Source organism: Cimex lectularius, unplaced genomic scaffold (assembly GCF_000648675.2).
Source record: "Cimex lectularius strain Harlan isolate CLEC.00 unplaced genomic scaffold, Clec_2.1 scaffold368, whole genome shotgun sequence".
Taxonomy (NCBI): Eukaryota; Metazoa; Arthropoda; class Insecta; order Hemiptera; family Cimicidae; genus Cimex; species Cimex lectularius.
This window is the reverse complement of record NW_019392899.1, coordinates 2225-23055: the sequence shown is the minus strand read 5'-3', so window position 1 is coordinate 23055 and position 20831 is coordinate 2225. Positions and strand designations below refer to the sequence as shown.

The 20831-nt window shown below is 35.5% G+C and overlaps 1 protein-coding gene across 1 annotated transcript; it reads right to left on the bottom strand.

The window, feature by feature from the left end:
* Positions 1 to 13448: 13448 nt before the first annotated feature.
* Positions 13449 to 20577, bottom strand: LOC106672066 (prostaglandin reductase 1-like). The gene is made up of 9 exons (XM_014403173.2): positions 20329 to 20577; positions 15145 to 15190; positions 15014 to 15070; positions 14763 to 14954; positions 14580 to 14698; positions 14227 to 14381; positions 14056 to 14161; positions 13673 to 13797; positions 13449 to 13613 (listed from the first exon to the last, which is right to left on the bottom strand). Exons 1-9 carry the CDS (start codon positions 20435 to 20437, stop codon positions 13503 to 13505), a joined length of 1020 nt encoding a protein of 339 aa, XP_014258659.1. The 5' UTR covers positions 20438 to 20577; the 3' UTR covers positions 13449 to 13502.
* Between the last annotated feature and the right edge of the window lie 254 nt (positions 20578 to 20831).

Below are 20831 nucleotides of genomic sequence, written 5' to 3'. Positions count from 1 at the left end.
AATCTTTTTGGCACAGAGTCCAACAGCATAGTCTCCGCTTGAAAGTGTTCCTTCCTGCCCCCCATGCGATGTACCAGACATAGTTGGCATTAACTGCGATCCCTTTTTCCCCAGTCTGCTCTTCGGGTATTTTAATTACCTACAAACTTGTCTGCCGGAAGTTTCTCCCAAAGCTTTAATAACTCTTTTGTATGCGTGTAGGCTATTCGGGCCTGTCCATGCATTAGCTCGATTGAGGCTCCAGCCTTGATGAAGATACGTAGTGGTGTTGGATTAAGGAGGATTTCCAGGGCAATATTGGCGGTTATTATCATCGCAAACAGGTGAGAGACCTTAGGTGTCTTCGCCCACCAAACCTCAACTTGTCCCCAGCATTTCACAAAAAGGCGTTTATATCTAGCGAAGCAAATTTTCTTTCTGTATGTTATTTTGCTTTGTTGCTGATTCCAACTCTTTGGTCATTAAGCGGCTTAAATATTTCACTTCTTTACAGAATATTTTTAGAAAAGGGAATGGGAATTATAACTCTATTTAGCACAAGTTGAATAAGTCCGCCTAGTGTCTTTTTCTATGTAAATTTAGCAGTACTTATTTACTACTTAAATGAAGCTCTCCAAATATAAAAAACGATTAAGTAACCGAGTCTGTCTAAAAATGTCGTCCGGGGGGATTTAAGGATTTAAGAAGGTGTAGAATTGTAAATACGATTTCTACTCTTCCGACATTTTAGAAAATGTATTTATTAATGTAAAACAAATTCAGAAATAATAACGCTTGCGTGACTTTGGCATTAATTTGCCGAAATGTCGCAGTAATACAAAAAAGTATTTACAAATCTACCGTCCCCCTTCTTGTTTATATGTTAACAACTTCCGAGTTAAATTTTATCAATCATAAATATGACTTATAGAGTTTTAGAATTGATAAAAAAAGGTAAATAACGCTCCATCAACAAGTTTCCTAATATCTAGGCGAAACCTATCAAAAGAATTGGTTGAACCTTGGCAAAAATTATTGAACTTTCAAGGCCTTGATGTATCGTCGACCATTTGTCAAAAACGGCAATTAGAAATTTTCTTCTGGGGCTGACGTTTATTGCTTTGTGACGACACCCGTAAATATATTATATCAATATCTTGCCAACGGATCAGAGACACTGGGCAAACGTGACAGAATTATTGAACATTAGAAACTCGATGTTTACATAAAACTTGTAATTAATAATCAGACCAAAAGGTTTAAACGTTTATTGCATTGTGAGTAGGCAATTCGATATAAAGATCAAATTTCGTCGGTTGCTGTAAATTCATTAGGTTGACATCATTTTGGAAAAATGACTTTCGAGTTAGGGGTTTTCCCTCTCCCCAAGTAAAAATTAAATCTCCATAATGCTTTTAATACTATTAAAATTTTAAGTCTCAAACAATGCTGATATCGGTTAAAATGCTGAACATTCTGTCCACGCTTTGACTATTGAATTAACTTAATTTTTCAGTTGTTATTAATTGAATTGGTCCAGAAAAGACCAGTATACCGAGGGACGACTCAATTTCCTTTTTCATTTTTTATACCAGCTTAACTGTTTTAACTCTTGAATACTTTTTTAATGAAGGCCGGACGTTTCCAGTTAATTCCTTTTGGCTCTGACACCTGCAAGCCGAATTTACCCTGTTCGATTTTATCATAGTTCACTTCTATAATAGAGTGATCAATATTTAAATTGATACTCATGTTGTATACATCAAAAGCTCAAGTAGAGGATTTACATAATTAATAATGCTATTATGGTCCGGAGAGCTTCTGGCTGGATTCATTTGCTCAAATGAATTAATTCAACTTAAGATCTTATAAAAATTATACTTTCACACATGGTTTACATAAATCAAGTTATTCTTTCCACCTTGAACATTTAAGTTTTACATATTTATTACTCATTTAGAAATAAAATTTCTTTTTCGTCAATAACTAGTGAAAAACTCTATGAAATCTAACGTATTTTTAATATGAAGAAGTACTACAATTTACCATTTTTATATTATTAAAAAATCAATTATCTTTGATATCGTAAGAATTTTATTATATTTTAACACTAGAATAGACACAATAAAAACTATTAAACCTGCCACTATTGGAAACAATGAAAGAAGAAAGTAAGAAAAAACAGATTCCAGAGGCAAAATAAGATAGGTACTAAATATCTCGAGCATACTAATACAAATATAATCAGACTTGTTAAAAATTCCGGAAATATTATTTGCGAACAACCTATAAAATTTTAACAGACTGAAAGAGAAAATCAAGATAAAAACAAATATTACTATTACTCAAGAACCATGAACGGACCTGGTCAAGTATATTCTGTGCCAATCCAAAATATAAGCCATCAAACACAATCAGAAATGTTTACTTCGCTCTTTCGAGATGAAATACATACAAAATCCTTATAAGACCAGACAGTCATGCGGCCCTCAAAGCATTAGCGAATGTTACATGAATAATAGTCAATGAATGCATCCAAAATCTCCAAGAAATGTGAAGAGGGCCAGGACAAAAGTGTATTTAATTGAACAATCAGACAATCTGCCTGGAGGATCTGCAAGACCAATTATAGCCCTAGTATCTTTAATCAGTATAAAAAGAAGATAAAAACGACTCCTGCCGTGCGGTATCTGGATTTAAACGGATTTAAATCTTGACTGTAAAATGGCTCGGGCTACACTTATAGAGTATCTGGTAAAATACGCAAACAATCAAGGTTCTGATAAACCTATTAGATAACCGATCATCGTTCTCACAATCCGCAAGTAATATTATATTTGGACATACTCACGTCGCTTGTGGGGTTCGGCGATCCTTCCAAAAATCAAGAAAATATAGACGACACATAACAGAGTCGTGAAACTCATAACTGGTGCGCCTTGGTATGTCAGAAACCCTACTTTACACAGAGATCTGAACATAACAGCTGTCCGTGAAATTGTCATAGTCTCATACAAAAGGCTACATTGTAATTTGAGCAAACACCCCTACCCCACGATGACCCAGAACAATCAACAACGCACCACCAGTTTAGGCCTGATCACTTTCTGGAATGCAGTTAATTTATTGTCACAACAACTGTATGTCGCATCCAATATTTATAACACTTATTTATGGACTTCGTGCTTTTCATATTTATATTTTCTATAGGTGTTATATATTTAATAATATATATTAACTAAGTATAATAATATATATTTAATAATATTTACTTTTATTTTTATATTGTAACGCTAATGATAATTTTTTATTTTCTTAAATATAATAAAATTGGTAGGGGACAACAAGTGGGTTGATACTTCATAGCATATACTCAAATAAATTTGACTTTTGTTTACTTATAAAATGATGTTACTATAACTGTAATGTTCAATACGTTTGAACAGTAATGTTGATACATATATTTTAAAAAATCCATCTTATAATGATTTCACGCAGAGCAAAGGAGAAATGGCCGAACTCTAGAGGGTCGGTAAACTCTATACAACGAACATGTGTTCCGAAATACTCGGTCGTCGTTAAAAAGACAATGAGGATCTTTATGGTCCGTACCTGGCTCATGGCCTTACCGAACGTTTTGATTCTCAAGATGAGAGATGATGCACCTCCGGTCACGACTGAATATGTGTTACAGCCGCAAGCGTTGGTGTAGAAGCTGTCCCAGCTCAGAGGGGCCAAGACGAATCCCCACTTGCCCATTCCAAGTGGTCGGGTCTGCATTGTGCATCAAGACCGTATTCCGCGCCTAAAGGGCTACCCAAGGTGGATGAAATGCAACAGCCTGGTCTTCCACGCACTCCCTAGATAGAGAAGGCCACTCTATCTCCTATAGTGTTGAGGCTCCTCCAGCGTAAGAACTTCCGGATGCGCTCCGGGGGGTTTTGTTTAAAGTGGAACTGCTAACAACTCCCTAGAGGAGACTGCCTTCAGAAAAGGCACCACCGACCAACATCTGTTCCCATCCACCACTTCTCACGCATTCGAGCGACTCCGTCAACGTAGTCTGAGAATCCTCAACGCTGTACGCTTCGATGGTCCGATCTTTCGTCTCCCTTGAGGCCGGGGTTGTAACGAAGGTCATACTTAAGTGCTTGGGCGGAGGTAACAGATAGAAGAACAGCCTCTTCTCTAAGTTCCCGCCAGGAACATCGCTACTAACCGCAGCGAGTCCGTTCCCATGTAGCAGGGGCTGAACTTTGGAACATTTCTGCTACCCGGTAGCTCCTCCGACTATGCAGACAAAATCCGGTACCCTAACCCTCACGCACAGAATACATCTTGTGCCTTAGAGAGGTTGCCACGCAAGGCTACACCATTATTTTGCGCCTACCCCCCCTTCCATTCAAGGGTTGGGAGAAGTTTCAAGGAAGAATGCTGAAGGACCTGAATTGAGAAAGCGAAGTGACCGAGGACACGAGGCTCACCTTTTCAGGTTGCACCTCCGCCTTGGCCACAATGTACCACCCATTGTCACGTTAGTTCCACATTAAGTGGGCTATGGCTGGACGGCCTGGGTGGATATTTATAACGGTCACCCATTTGAGAATACAACTTCACAACGTGAATATTTTCAACGACCCCATTTGTAGGCTATACAATGAGGAAGAAGAAACTGCACTCCTATTATCACCATCGAATGGAAAGAAACGGCTGAAAGGAGACTTAATCTAGGGTACGAAGAGAACTCAAGAAAAACCGGTGTAGTAACAACAATGACCTTCATGAAATAGAATCGAGTCAACTGTACTGAACTAAAGAACTAGGAAAAGTACATTAAGCCAGACCATCAAATCACTTTGGTCATCAACGGATAAAGTTATACCCCCTCACTACTTGATTAGTGAGTAAAGACTAGTACTTTGCAGTAGTTTGTCTTGACAAATCTATCGCACGTCATAACTAGCATACTCATTGCTACAACTAAACAGGATACTCATGGGAGTTATAGTGCCACGAGCATCTGAGAACACCAAAGCAACGTGGGTGCCACTCATCTTTGAATACAAAGCAACAGCTCAACGGAGTATAACTAAGGGTAACAAGATAATCCGGGAAAAAAGAATTGCATAACGAAAAGACAATGTTATACTACTTTTCAAAAGGAGGATCATATTAATTGAACTAAACAATGATCTAGGAAAGGCTAGTACTTGTGGAGTTTCTCTCTCCCCTCTCTCTCTTTCTCTCTTTTTCTCTCTCTCACTCTCTTTCTTTCTCTCTATCTACCTATCTATCTCTCCTTTCTCTCACTCACTCTCTCTCTCTTTCGCACTAACTCACTCTCTCACACACACACACACACACACACACACACACACACACACATACACACATACACACTCTTCCTCTCTATCTACGTCTCAATCAATCAACCTATCTATCTAACTGCTATTATCCCTTCTATCACTCTGTGTTTTTTTTCTGCATTGTAGTTAATTGGGTTGATGAAAACATTTTATCAGGCGTCTGGAGTCAGTCAGGTTTTTTCATTGGTTAACTGAAATGAAATGGACGATTTATCTTATTTTCGAAACATAAGTGCTAACTAACCTATATGTGTGTGAACCTTACTCTCTCTCTCTCTCTCTCTCTCTCTCTCTCTCTCTCTCTCTCTCTCTCTCTCTCTCTCTCTCTCTCTCTCTCTCTCTCTCTCTCTCTCTCTCGCTCTCTCTTTCTCTCTCCCTTTCTATCTTTCTATCTGTCTATCTATCTATCTATCTATCTATCTCTATCTATCTACTTTTCTATCTATATCTCTCTCTATTGGACTATCTAACTATCTATCAATCTGTCTATACATCGCTGTCATATTCTCTCCTATCCATTTCTACCTATTACTAATCTATTTGTTATCTACCTGTCCATTATTGTTTCTATCTATCATTCCATCATCCTTCCGTCAGTGCACTCGTTTTTTAATGTGCATAACTATGTACAAGTTGCAAATTAATTAATAATTAATTTATTCAAAAAATTATATTTGGTAAATGGTCAGGTAACAAATCCATATTGTCAAATAGGTTGAATTCAGGTTTAGTACATTAGTAATTTTGTATTCTGTTGGTTTGCTTCACTTCTTAAGGAATATTTCATCATGTGCATTCTAATTTTTACTCTCTGTACAGTTATGATGAGTTAAATAATCCATAAGTTGATCAACGGACTGTCGCTTTTGGACACTAGCGATACGTAAAATTTGTGATGTTCGTGTGGTTAGGGGTCACTGGTTTTCGCCTCACTCATACACGTTTTGTCTAGCCATCTTTGTTCCCAGTTCCTCAGTGAAGACACCGTGAAGCTGAAATACGTATAAATATAATTAATTTAAATTAACTTCAACGTAGAAGGTTGTGGTGATCAATCTTCTTATTATCAAAATGTCATTTGATTTTCTCCAAAAACAAGGGCATCTTGTGATCTACGCTGTTTATCCGTTCGACTTGTTGAGTATCTGCGTATATAAAACATAAAAATAATCCTAGAACACTTGGCTTAGTAGATCTTGTAGGATTTATTATATGAATCTTCTCATTTTGTCGAGGTTTGGCAAGTAGTTTTTTAAGAGAGATAAAGTGACAAAGAACAATCATATATTTTATGACCTTTCCTAAATTTTTGGTAAAAATACAAATGTTTAAAATAAAACTGAGAACATTAAAAGTAAATGAAATTGTAGTATTTATTTTTCTTTCAGTAACCCGAGAAAGTTTGGTATCATTATAACAACTCACTTTTTTCACCACCCTCAACCAATTTTATTTTTGCAGGAACAAAAAACCAAACCGATTTTGACCTATAACATATTATTTTACTTCAACTCAATTGAATATTCCATGACAAATCAACCGTTTACTAATGGAATATATGATCGAACAAATCCTTGCACGCAATAAATCGTACGCTGAAACTAGGATAACTCTGAAATCGCGTCGTCCAATAGGTATATTCTCAGAACGGCTGAATTCTTAACTTTCGATTAGGTCTATTTATATTTTGGCTTTTTGACATTTTCAGGACCCGGAACAATACGATTGAACACAACGCACAACTTTAACGTTCTGGGGGCGTGCTGCTGAATTGCATTTTTTATATTTAGTGTCAAATTGCTGCTATAAAAGTACTATTAATACTTAACATACGTTACGCTTCGAGTACTTTCGAATTTCATAAGTGTTTTTAACATTACCAAATACATTTGCACTTTTTCCTCTTCTATCCACTTATGATATATCTTTCAAATACAAAAAATTTTATGCCCCTCTATGAAAATTATGCGAAAGAGTACACTAATGTTTTTGTATGTATATGTATTTTCTAAATTAGGCAGGCCGTGCAGAACCTTGAATTTAAAAAAAAACACTATAATTTTATTTACACATTATCTACTATACGAGATCTGTTTCTTTTTCTTTTTTTAAATGATACGCGATATAGTTTTATGACGTCCTTCTCTTCCATTGTTGTTTGAACGATTTAAGGCGTGAGAAATAACATGTTGAAATATACAATGGTCGTTATATATGGAAGATTGGATTGAACTCGTGGCGTGGAAAGCTTTGTAATCTGCAAATGTGGGCACGTCTCAACTATATTCTTTCCTGCCTATTTTTCCTCGGGAATAGCATGATCCTGGAAAGGATAGCGAGGCGAATATTATCTTTCATTCATGTTCAGTACTGAGACGTTTGATTAATAATTCATGCCGATGTGGTTTATTAAATACGCGTTCAAATACATATTGAATAAAAAAAGAAAAGGGAATTAGTTATTAGTGTTATCTATTAAAATACATTGATTTTATTCGTAGTTTAAAAGATTTGTTGGACATTTTCTTGGCCACCTAAGGGAATTTTTCAAGTCGAAAAATCTACAGAACGTGATGTGAGATCTAGAAAGCATTTCGATCTAGATGGCACCGGCAATGACAATTAACTCAGAAGATTATCATTATGCATAATAGACCGTAGATTATTATTGATTTTCTTATTTGTAGATTAATTTTTTTAAATGATTGTAAATTTCACGCAGTTGATTATGATATATATTTTGTTTTTATTCTTCCTAAAAAGAGTTCCTAAATTAAGGTTTATTCCACATGCTTCTTGGAATAAACCCTAATTTAAAAATTCCTTTAAGGAAGACGAAAAAGGAGAAATTAAATTAAAATTTAAAATTACACATTTTTGGGAATTTCCAAATTTCTCTTAATTACCTAAACTTACGTAACGTTCAGTTTAAAACCGTGCAAAAAATCCGATAGAAAAACAAACTTATGAGGTAATTTAATACATACCTGGAAAGCGTTTTTTACTTTGAAAAAAAAAAAATCAATCGACTCACTAGAAAATAAGTTATATTAGTTTTCTAATGGTATTATTGATTAATAATATGGTATAATATTAATGAATATGGTATTATTGCACAACGTTAACATTATTCCAGTTAACAACAATTTTTATTTGAATGTTATCTAACGCAGGTGGTGTGGCGGCTGAATGTGTTGGGTGATCTAGAAGGCATTACGATCTAGACGGCACCGGTGACAATTAACTCAGAAGGTTACCATTATGCACACTAGACCAAAGGTTAGGATTGGTTTTTTACTTTTAGATTAAAGCGTTTTTTACTCTGAAAAAAATCGACTGACAGAAAATAAATTATATTAGTTTTCTAATGGTATTATTGATTAATAATAAATTATCACTGTTATTGAATTTTAATGTCAATTGAAATAACAACAATTTTTATTCAATTTTTTGTAGGCGAAAAGATCAACGGTCATCATTGCCTTTGTATTATTAGTGGTATTGGTTTTCTTCAGATCTCATCTCTTATCTCTTCTTTTTCCGTGCTATGATTTCCAGGACTAGGCTGCTCGCCCAGAAGAAGGGGCAACTCCCCCCCCACAGCCAAGCTGCGAGCGGTACGCTCCCAGGATAACATGTCCCTGTACCTAACCACTCGGCTACCGCGGTCCCCTAAATGTCCCTGTACCTGGTAGGATTGTACTATCAAGTTTTAAGTTAAGTTACTGAGGCTCGGGGTTTGATGGTCTGCCTCTGTGCCAATGCCAGTAGGACCCTCGAGCTGACTGTTCATTCTGGCTTAAAACAGGAAGAAGTTTCCCAGGAACGAAACACCCCCAGCAGACCCAGGAAACAAAACCGCGCCCCCCATCCCTCAGGAAGAACACAGCCATATATANGACGGCACAGTGACTACCAACTCAGAAGGGTATCTAATGCAGGTCGCTTGACAAGGCAAGCATTATGTACAACAGTCGAAAGTCTATTATTGTTTTTTTTTTATATATTAAAATTAAAACTACACTTTTTTGAATTTCGAAATTTCTCTTATTCACCTAAGCTCACTTAAAGTTCAGTTGAAAACCGTGTATTATTTACAAAAGTAGATATGTGAAGTGCGTGATATTTTTCCTGTTAGTAGTAATAACAATTTTGTTCTGTTTTTTTATTTATTACAGTAAAACGAATTCATTAAGACAAATGCTAGAAAATTGCCCAATTTTGTTTGATCAAACCCCGTCATTACTAATTGATAAGAAATTTCATATGACGCAACAGTACAATTTGCACTTTATTTGATGTCCGGTTTCGCGAAACGTTCAATTATATTTTAAAATATCATGATTAGATGGCGACCGGAAATAATAGGTAAACGTTGGAAAAAATTAGTAAATTAAATCGTGCGGTTGTCGAAAAAATGACATGCAAGTTTTAAATCAACCGAGTTTAGTTATCTCAGTAACAGTTGATATTAATGTTTTTCTTTGATTTAATCCACGATTTAATCCAAGTTGTAAAAGTACAGTCATTATAAAATAAGGCCTTTTAACTTCCTGTCTATGGCCTCCGTATGTTCGATCGTATAAATCATGGATCAAATGCATGACAAAAGGTCTTGGCCAACTCCCCAAAACCAGCGGCCTGCAGCACTACCTACTGGCGGTGAAATATTGGGTTTTTTATTGCTTCGAATCTCACTAGGATGCGCGGAGGCATTTCTATAACGATGACTTGACGACGAATCCTTTTGGGCCTCGGTAATTATAAAAAGTTGCTCAGTTTTATTTATTTTCCTGATGAAGTGGCTATATTCGACAGCTCGAGGAAGGAACTGAGCGGTGCTTTTTATCCCACAAGCCAATATTTTGACATCAAGCATTTGAAAAGTGGCATTTTCACTCTTAATTTTCATCCTAGAAAGTCGGTATTGCATTTAGTTTGTGACCCATGTGATTATGGAAAAAAGTATTTATTGTCGTTCAAGATTGAGCCAACAAGTGATTGTACCTTTACTCACGCTACTGCAAACTCTAAACATTTTTATTTGTTTATATGGCTATTTATAGGACGACAAAAAATATAAAGATTGCAAGTCTCGTAATCGTAGGATCGCATGCTTTCACTAATTTAAGGGTAAAAATGTTCTTTCGGTAGTTTTGTTTTGTCAAAATGCCCTATCCTCTTTCTCATTTTTTTTACAAAAGGAAAACAATACAGTATATTTGTATAATATATTTGGTAATGGTAGCATTATGCAGTTTGGCCTATTAAAGGGCAGGGGAAAGTATTATTGGTCGTTTTAGTGAAAACTGAATATTCAATTATTTGACCCCATAGTAGGTCACAGAGCACATCAGTTTTTTGTCCATTGTATTAAACAACTATTGCATGCTTGATGCAGTTCGTCTTTTGTATTGTCTTCCATGGTATTTTTGATTCAAAATCAATTTGCTAATTCGACCATCCTAACAAAACCATTCTTACAAATTAAAAAAAAAAGTTTTGACATTTCAAACAAGACAGAAATATTTGTACTTAATATTTCATGCGCTTCGAAACACATAGATTCATCATGAAAAATACTTCGAATCTTTATTACATTTCCTTTGTGGCTGGACACATTGTGAGATTTGGAAGGTATGTCGATCTATATGGCACCGGTGAAAAAGAAATTAGAAATCTAACGAAGGGGGTGTTGCAGCTGAAAGTGTGGAGTTAGATCTAGAAGGCACCGGTAAAAACAGTTTAGACGGTTATATAACTTTTTTTAATAAACGTTTTGAAATTATTAATTATTAAATCAATTATATTTTGGAGTGGTCGATTGACCAAATAACTTCTTTCAATTAATTAATCTTTATGTAAGGTATTGGTTGAAATGAAAAAGTTAGTGACACGAGCTGGATTCGAACCCACGACCTTCGGCTCAATTCGCCTCTGCTCTAACCACTTGAGCTATCGTGATTTCGATCCACTCGGACACCAACTCCCCATCTCAAGCTCGAAGGTCGTGGGTTCGAATCCGGCTCTTGACACTAACTTTTTCATTTCAACCAATACCTTACATAAAGATTAGTTAATTAAAAGAGATTATTAACTATATATTTCAATTCGAAAATAATTTGTACCCAATGTTTGATCGATCGTAAAATAACGTTTTGTTTGTTTAAACTATATTTCAATTTATTTACAAGGTGTTTTTGGTGTGCGTATACTTCCCCTGCCAAATTTGAAGTAAAACATTGTTTCATTTTTTGAAGAAATATCGTGTGAAGTGAAAGCATTTTCGTGTAGAGGAAAAGTCATTTAATATTGTATAAATATATAATAAATTTTATAAAGTATTATTACACATACACACCTTTACTTTTGAAAAGCGAGTGTTATGAAAATCCCTTTCTGATTTCAAATATGATCGATTTTTTTGTAAACAATGGTCACACGTGTGGTTTCAAGTGCCAAAGCCCTCTTTCGTATCAATCATCTCACGGATTGATGAATGCTGGCCCCATTTTTGGTAAGAACCTCCAGCGATTCACGGTGGGCTGTATAGGCCTTTTTTGAGATGGCAACTTAGTGACGCCTCGTCGATATTCGTCGTGTGATGGCACGTGAATTAGTAAAACGATTCATCTTTCTGGGATTACCCTTCTCATCGATCGAGGCTTTTTGAGGAGGCCCTTTTCCTTCTTCTTTTTTTGAATGCTGTCTTCAATTTGAATAATCGATTCCATTTTGAATGTAGAGGATATTTGAGTTTAAAAAATTAAATCAATAATTTTAAAAAGTAAGACCTGCGTCTTTTATCACTTTTCATGAAAGGGCAAGATAAACTACTCAAACAGCAAAACGTCAAAATTACAATACAAATTAATCCAAACCAACCTAATTTAAAAATAACATCGCTTTTGTTCTATTGAAAACCAAGTAAATAATGTTCACATTTGCATGACATTACGCGGCTCTTTTATATTTTTCCAATTATAGTAATTTATTAGTTTTTGAGAATCCTCGCATTTGATCGGTTGCCAAATACATTTGTGAATTTTCTCATTTTCAGATTTCTCTTTGCACGTACATGCAAATTATGATATATTTAATCATCTGTCTGTTATCATGTGTTCCACTGTGATCATTTCTCCTCAGAACCGGCACCTACGTGGTTCTCCTCCATTAAAAGTCGTCTGTGTGTGATCTTAGTGACCTAGGCGCTTCTTATCACTACTGGGCAGGCCTCACCTCTCTGCGGCACTAATTATTCGCACTCTTTCAATATACGTCTTAACAAGGCTTGTACGCCCTAAAGCTCGTAATGTTCAAGAAAAACCATTGCAACAGTTCAATTGTTATCCACCAGTGATGTATTTGTCAGTTTTCACAACTTTTTTTTCAGGGGGTTCGTAACAGCAGAGGTCATAGCAACCCTCGGGATGTCGGTGTTTTTTAAAAAGGTCCTTGACGCCTTGTCTACGTTTTAACCGTTCCACCGACGCCACGCTTCAATAACTTAAAAAAAAATTAACAAATCATAAGAGTTATATTTCCAGAGGGTTGAGAGGATATCGTGAGAGGATTGAAGAAAAAAATCATGTTTGACACTAAAGCAGAGTTTCAATTAATTAATCTTTATTTAAGGTATTGGTGGAGATAAATAGTCAGTGTCAAGAGCGGGATTCCAATCCAGGAGGGTTGAGATGGGAGGTTAGTGCCAAAGGTCGTGGGTGCGAATCCTGCTCAGACACTAACTTTTTCATTTCAATCAATACCTTACATAAAGAATAATTACTTGAACGTTGTTATTTGGTCAATCGGACCAAGAAATCTAATGAATCTAAAACAGAGTTATGAAGTTACATCTAGACATGCTACGAGGATTCGCAAACCTACTATGCAACATAACTTTGAAGTAATGTTTCAAAACAGTCAAGCAATGAAACGTTCGTACGTTGTACGAAGTTGTACGAACGTTTCGATGCTACAGTTACTTATACGGTGTTGCGTCTAAATCGAGAAGGTTATAGGTCGTTCATGTCTTGACCCATTTTTAGTCTCATATGGTCAGGATTCATGGTTTAGTTTCATATTTAAGAGTTTTTCGTTTCAATCAAATATATTTAAAAAACAACTACAATTTAAAAAATAATGGTTTATTTCAATCTATACAAGAACGACAGCTTTGCCAGAATTTTCGCCTTTGAATAGACCCAAGAATGCTTCGGGTAGCTTTTCGAATCCATGGTAAGTAGTTTCTTTGAAAACCAGCTTTCCCTGTTGATAAATTTTTTTTTATTGTTTATCTCCTAAGCCAACGAAGTTTTGGTTTTTACCTGTTTTATCCATTCTATGTTTTGCTTTATGCCTTCGAACCATCGGTTCATTCCGAGCCACCTTTGCACCAGAAAGCCCTCAATTTTTAGCTGCTTGAGAATAACATCCATCTGGATGGCGGAAGCTTAAAGTGAAATCATAGAAAAAGATAATTATCATCGATTTCTGTCAAATGTAACCAAATAATAAATTCTAAACTGGCATTGGTCACTTATGGGATACGTCTTCATTGGCTTGTTGATCTATTCAAACGCGTTTTGGCATTGCATCATCTTCAGTGAGACACACCTTGTTCTTCAAGTTCGGACCCAATAGTTGACCTAATGCCGGTTCAGCATCACTTCACCGACACACCAGCATCTAGCGTAAATAAAATACTTACCCAAAACGGGCTTGGTCTCATTGTAAGTAGATACAGATCCGCAAACGGCCACCCTTCCAAAATTGTTCATACAAGAAATCACGTCGCTGCTCATTTGACCGCCAACCTAAAAACATCAGATGAAATCATCCAGAAAATTAATTTTATAAGTGCTCTCTCTATTGTCGTTACATTGTCGAAATAACAGTCAACGCCTTCAGGGGCTGCTTTTTTCAACGCTTCGAGTACTCCAATTTTTTTGTAATTGAAGGCCCAATCAAATTTGAGTTCTTTTAATAGCCAATCAACCTTCTTATCAGATCCAGCAAACCCAATGACTTTAGCGCCTGTAATGATGAATTTGTTTTAATGACAATATTTGTCAAGTTGTTTTTTAATATTGTCTAATCTGATAATATTGATTAATCAGAAAAATCTATTAGACCTGTAAAAGTTTGGTAACAACTTTGCCATTTCTCTTATCATATCATGCAAACCTCGCAACAAAATATTTAATGATAGCTCGGTTCAAAGAATTAGTATACCTTTGATTTTAGCGATCTGTCCTACTAGAGAACCAACAGCACCAGCTGCACCACTCACAACCACGACCTCTCCTTGGACGGGTTTGCAGATTTCAAGCAGACCGAAATAAGCCGTATTCCTGAAATTTTATTTTATAAAAAAAAAATTCTTTATAAAATGTGAGTTAAAGACGGGATATTAACCCTGGCATTCCCAAAACGCCGAGGCCCAACGACAACGGTAGCCCTTTAAAGTCAGGCAGAAGGTAAGGCTCTTCATTTCCTCCGAAAGGGGAGAGCACATCCTCGGGTCTTCCGACGTAGTCTGTCTGCCATCCAAAATATCCGACGGCGTGGTCGCCGACTTTGAACTTTGGGCTGTTTGACGCAACTACCCTAGATGTTTAAAAACGAATTTATATCATGTATATACTGTGTGTAAGATAAAAGCATACTTAGCCACTTGGGCGCCGAACATCGTGTTCCCGGGTGGAACGACACTTCCGACAGCTCTGAAAAATTTATGACAGACATCAGTATGTATACACATGTGAAAATTTGTTTTTAAATGAAATAAAACACTTACCTCATGTATGGATCCACGCTAATTGCAACGGCTTTGAAATGAACTTCTGCAAATTAAATACAATGCTTGATTTCTAGTCAATATAAAATAGTAAAAGTTTAATTTTAATTCTTAAAAAAATTCAAAGACTGGATCCGAAAAATCACTGAATAGTCTGAACATTGAACATTTATGATTATGATATATTATATATTATGATAAACGGTTTGGATGTATGCTAGATTTAATTAATGTTTTATATAAATTTGTTTTTTTCTAAAATTTTTCTAGTTGATTTTTAAAAACCACTATTTATAAGATCTTATTTTGTAAGTTACAAAAAGGTGGATTCAATCAAATTCCTTAGTGTGACGCTTGACAGGAAACTTGATTGGAAATGTCAAATTAATAACATATACAGGCAAGGAACAATATCAATGGTACAATGTAGGAGAATTGTTAAACCACGGGTAGCCAAATGGCTATATACTGCAATTATTCTACCTAGATTATTTTCGCAACTTTAGTATGGTGGAAAGGTCTAGAAAATAAAGGGAACAGTAAAAAATTAAGGTCATTACAAAGACAAGGTTTTTTGTTGATGACAGGAGCATTTTCAACTACACCCACCCTAGCACTTGACATCATAACCAATACTCCACCTCTTCACATTGAGGTTAAGGTCAGAGCTATCAGCTGCTACAGATTAATTAGCGAGGGCAGCTGGAATCATAAGTGCAATAACATAAATAACTCGAAAATCTCACAACTATTGAGTAAGGTTAACGGCCAATTATTAAGCGTTAGTGATAAAAAGATTAAAACCCCTCGGGGAAAAAGTACTTTCAGGTAGTCACCCCTGTGACTATAATTATAGTTTGGATGATGACCATCGCAACATAGACTGCCTGAGTGGTGCAGGAATACCTAAATTAGGAATCAGCATCTCGTCCCTCTTGGCAATAACAGCTCCGTTTTTCAGGCGGAAATCTGGGCCATTAATGTGTGTTGTGGAACACTTATGGAAAATTAAGGGCAAGGATATTAGTAATAATTTTTTATGGCAGTCAGGTCTGACTTAGGTCATTACAAAAAAATTTGTCAACCTCAAGACTGGCGGAGGTAACCGGAGATCTTATCAATAGGATCTCTTCCAGGTTTGAGAACAAGGTAACCCTTATTTGGACATCAGCACATAAAGGACACCATGGCAATAAAAAGGCGGATGGTCTGGCTAAAGAAGGCTCCAATCCTCCGTTTGTCGGGCCACAACCGGTATTACCTTACAATGAGAACTTCGAAAGAGAGTATTAATAACTGGGGCAGGAAACAATTCCTTAGGGAGTGGAATTTATCCCCCGGATACAGGCAATCGAAAGAGTTCGTTAAGGTGATCAAACCAGCAGAATCGAAATGGCTATTCTCTATCTGAAGGAAGGGAACTAGACGGCTGATAGGTATTCTGACGGTCCATTGCTCACTGAGAAGACAACTCTCCGTAATGGGTTCTCTACCTAAAAAAAGAAACGGCAAGGCACTACCTCACAGAGTGTGATAAGTATGCTAGGTCCAGATTTGAAATCTTTCAAGGAGCGGTCATCACCAAATCACTCTCCGAGATAAAATTTGTCCAAAATCTTGGGGTTTGTGAACAAGTCGAAGAGATTTATGCAGGACACGTGAGCCGACCCAGGTCCCGGACCTTTTAGGGATGGGGTACGAGTCTACCCAGACATTTAACCCCTCGGGTCTTGGTCGCCCGCCCTGCGTAATATATATATATAACTTTATATATATATATATCCAGCGGCCCTGCATTCGAACCTGACATACTTACAAATGGGCTTTTTTTAAAAACACCAACAAAACTACCCTGAGGGTTTATATGACCTCTACTGTTGCGAATCCTCGGGAAATACTAACTCTTAGAAATAATGCCAGAAAAAAATTTAATGTAATTAAGGTTAAGGACAATTTACAAACATCATTCCACAAGTAGCCTGCCTCACAAATACACAGACTACTGAGACGGAAGACCTTTGCGATTTGGGATAAATTTTAAAGGAATGTTTACAAGGGCCCGGTCACGAGAGGCTATTTACCTTTCATTGCGGACAGGTCGGAAGCCTCTCCATATTTACACCTGAATTTTAAAATGACGGCGTGTCCAACAGGTCACGGTCGCTTTAGGAATTATTTGTTCAAACTAAGAATTATTTATTATTTAGCTCTTTATTTCGACAATCAAACGCCACAGACGCCAGAATATGTGATCTCTCCAAAGGACTACTGCTTAAAAGCATGCGAACAATAACTAACAACAAATATCTTAAGTTACCTGTTTGTCATCAATATTTTAAAAAATTCATAAAACAACTTGACCTGTAATTTAATCGCCATACAAATCTCTCATAATCCAGCTACATATATATAGTATGTAATATATATATAGAGCATATATATAAAATATTATATAATTTATAGTGATGATAGTTTTGTAAAAAATAGTACAATGTCTGGGCTGTTCAATACTTTACCCTTTCAGAGTGTCCTGGTAAAAGAAAAAAAAAGAAGAAAAATACATCATATTTATGAATAATGTGTTCAACCATAATAAGTAATGCAATTATAATTAATATTATATAGTCATTTAATATTTTGGATTATTGATAGTCAAACAGAAACAAACTGCACAATTGCTAAGTGACAGAAATTTAAGAGCCTTTTTTCTCAGTTACTTTCAAACCGCCAGGATCTTTTGGAGATAAATGGTCGGGAAAGTAGAGTGCTTTTTATAAGAGAAGCTCGGACGTTTCAAAAGGTTTCGTCCAAAAATATTGAGCATTTCGTGAAGTTCTTTTATAATGCAGTGCTTTTAAGTACGTATCGTTAAATTCCGCCAACTAATAGCTGTTTAAAGGAAAATTATTACGCATTTGCACATAAAAATTGATAGATTTCCTCTGACAACATAAATCCTCTGTGATGACGTTCAAATATTTCTACAAATTATTTAATGTATTGCGATTACATATTCAAAAACCATGAAATGATATTTAAAAAAGATATAATCAAAAGATAAAAAAGATAAAATCCTTTAAACTAACGGAGGAATTCAAATCTCTATTGCGGAAATCACTGAGAAGCCGCTATGTTTTTCTAAGGTAGCATAAAAATTATCCCGAAGTTCTACCCGTGAATTCAAAAATTTATTTTAGATATTGTAAAAGTAGTTACCTTTTACATTACCTTACATGCAGATGCAGGATCTAAAAGTTGTAATTTTTCGGAAATAATTTCCATAAATATTAGTTTTTCCACCGTAAATAATTTTTTCGAAGAATATGCCTTTTTTAATAAGCAACATAAACGTTGGATATTCCAAAGCCCTTATGATTAATGACTATTATTATATGATTTAGTTAAATTCAATGTTATGCAATGATTTAAGTACGTTGGATTTGCATTCAGGGCTGCTGAGATTCGAACCCGAGACCCTTACAGTAATGAATCGCCGTGATAACGCCTTAATCGTTGCGGCCACCGCCGCCCCCTTGTTTGTTATTAATGAGAAGCATTCTTGAGAAAAACTACGTACTACCATAACAATCTGACTTAGAATGTGTTTATTATTATTATTATCATTATTGTAAATAGTTTCTAATAGTGACTGTGTCGTTTGAGTCGTTTGTAGTAGAAGTCATTAGTTTCAATGAGAATGTCTAGGGGTGATTTTCGTTTTTCCTCACCGTAAAAATACTGCTAAAGATAAAAGATAAAACTTAAGGATTTATCACACGTCCTACTAAACATTTCTTGTTCCAGATGCACTTAAAGTTTTATACAATTCCTCTGTAAGACTAATATTAGATAACTGCTCACTTATTTGAGCTCCGTTCCAATTCAGGCGTACCAGTCGCATGAAAGTAGTTCAAAAATTATTGCAGTGGGGTCTGGATGGATCATTGGTGTGAAACTTTTAGAATCGGGAATGGATCATTTCAAAGGTCGTTGTGGATCGTGAGGTTAGAGATGTAGCTGTCTGAGGACTTTTGATTAGAAGAATTGGATACGCTGGATGACAGATGGCTTGGTAGTTTCCCGCAGTTCCATTCCGATTGTCCAAATTGGTCGCAGTATTGCCTTGTGTATGCTAGTTTACTGGGTAATTCCTAGCATGGATTTCGGTGCTAAGAGTTTTTGTACTTCACCAAGTAGTTTTTTAAGTAATTTTTTTTAATGTGAACTTACACTGTGTGCATTTATTTTTTCCCAAAATATTAATCAGATAGTTTTAATACAAACAGATTTCAAATTGTTTCAGTTAATTTCTATTTTTTTATTGCGACTATTTCTAAATTGTTGTATAGTTTAACCTTTATACTTTTATTTATACATTTGTGATTTGGAAACTGTTAAACAAATAAATAATTACAATTTTGCTTGTTGTGTTTATATATGCAGTTTAGAATTGAAAGAAAGAAAAAGAGTATCATATTTATGTCTGTGCAACCTTTTGTAAATAAATTTATTTCTGATTGTTTTGTACGTTTTGAAATGAATTTTTTGCCGACTGAAAAATATGCTTGAATAATCGTACGTATTACGTTAAAAGGCGGATTACGGTGAACGTGTAGAAATACATTTATTGCTGACTAAAGAAATAATTTTGAAGAATTGTTCTTTTAACCGTAGAATCCTCAGTATGTCGAATAGCACTGAAATGATTTTATTCTTAATTGAACAATGTGCTCGAAAAACCGCGGTTGTGGGCTTAAAAATCTGAATACGTCCCATTCACTGGAAATAAAATGGTAACTAAAAAATGTATTTCTTATCCATTTTATTATTTTTGTTAATTTTATTTTATATGTTTGTATTAGGTACAGTATCTTTAAAATTCATATTTTTGAAATAAAAAACTTTACTGGATTGCAGTAGTATCTATAAACTTTTTTTAAAAATATAATTTGTTTAATACGTGTTAGGAAAAACTTATTAATTTTTATTATTACGTGTTTTAAATTGCAAGTAATTCTAGTTTTAGAATTTTTGTGACGAAACAAATATACAGACTTTTACATTCAAAGTGGAATAAATTTTTTAACACGACGCTATTTTGCACATAAATTGGAAAAGTGTGTTTTCCTATTCAAAGCCTGGAGATTTTCTAAGTCAAGACATCAAATTAATATTTAATTTTACCTCCAGCCTTCAGAGACGGAAGGGTTCCATCCTCCAGTCTGAAATTCGACGGTTTCGGCGCCCCCTCGAACTTTTCGGCGTAAATGAATTTTTTCACTTTATTCGGCATCCTCAACTTTTTTATTTCCAGAAAAGCGGATTAATACAACACTCCCGGAACCGGAATAAACAAAGTCCTCAGGTCACAAGGCGTTATATAAACGAAGTAGTGGGGCTGAAGTTTCCCCCGTTGGAGGCTTTCGGAATTTAACCGTTGTTGTCGAAGTCCAATATAACGTTTCCGAGCCAAAATCAACTCGGCCTTCAAACATTGAACAACTTAAATATGCAGTACATTATATTGTACAAAAATAGAATGGGTGATGAGATAATAAAATGTTTTAAAAAGCAAAACTTAACAAATTTCACGATTAGATTTATGGTTCGGTGTATATTCAAATGTTAGGAAGATAGTATCATGTAACAAATAAAACGTATTTCTTGGTTTAAGGATCAAGAAATCG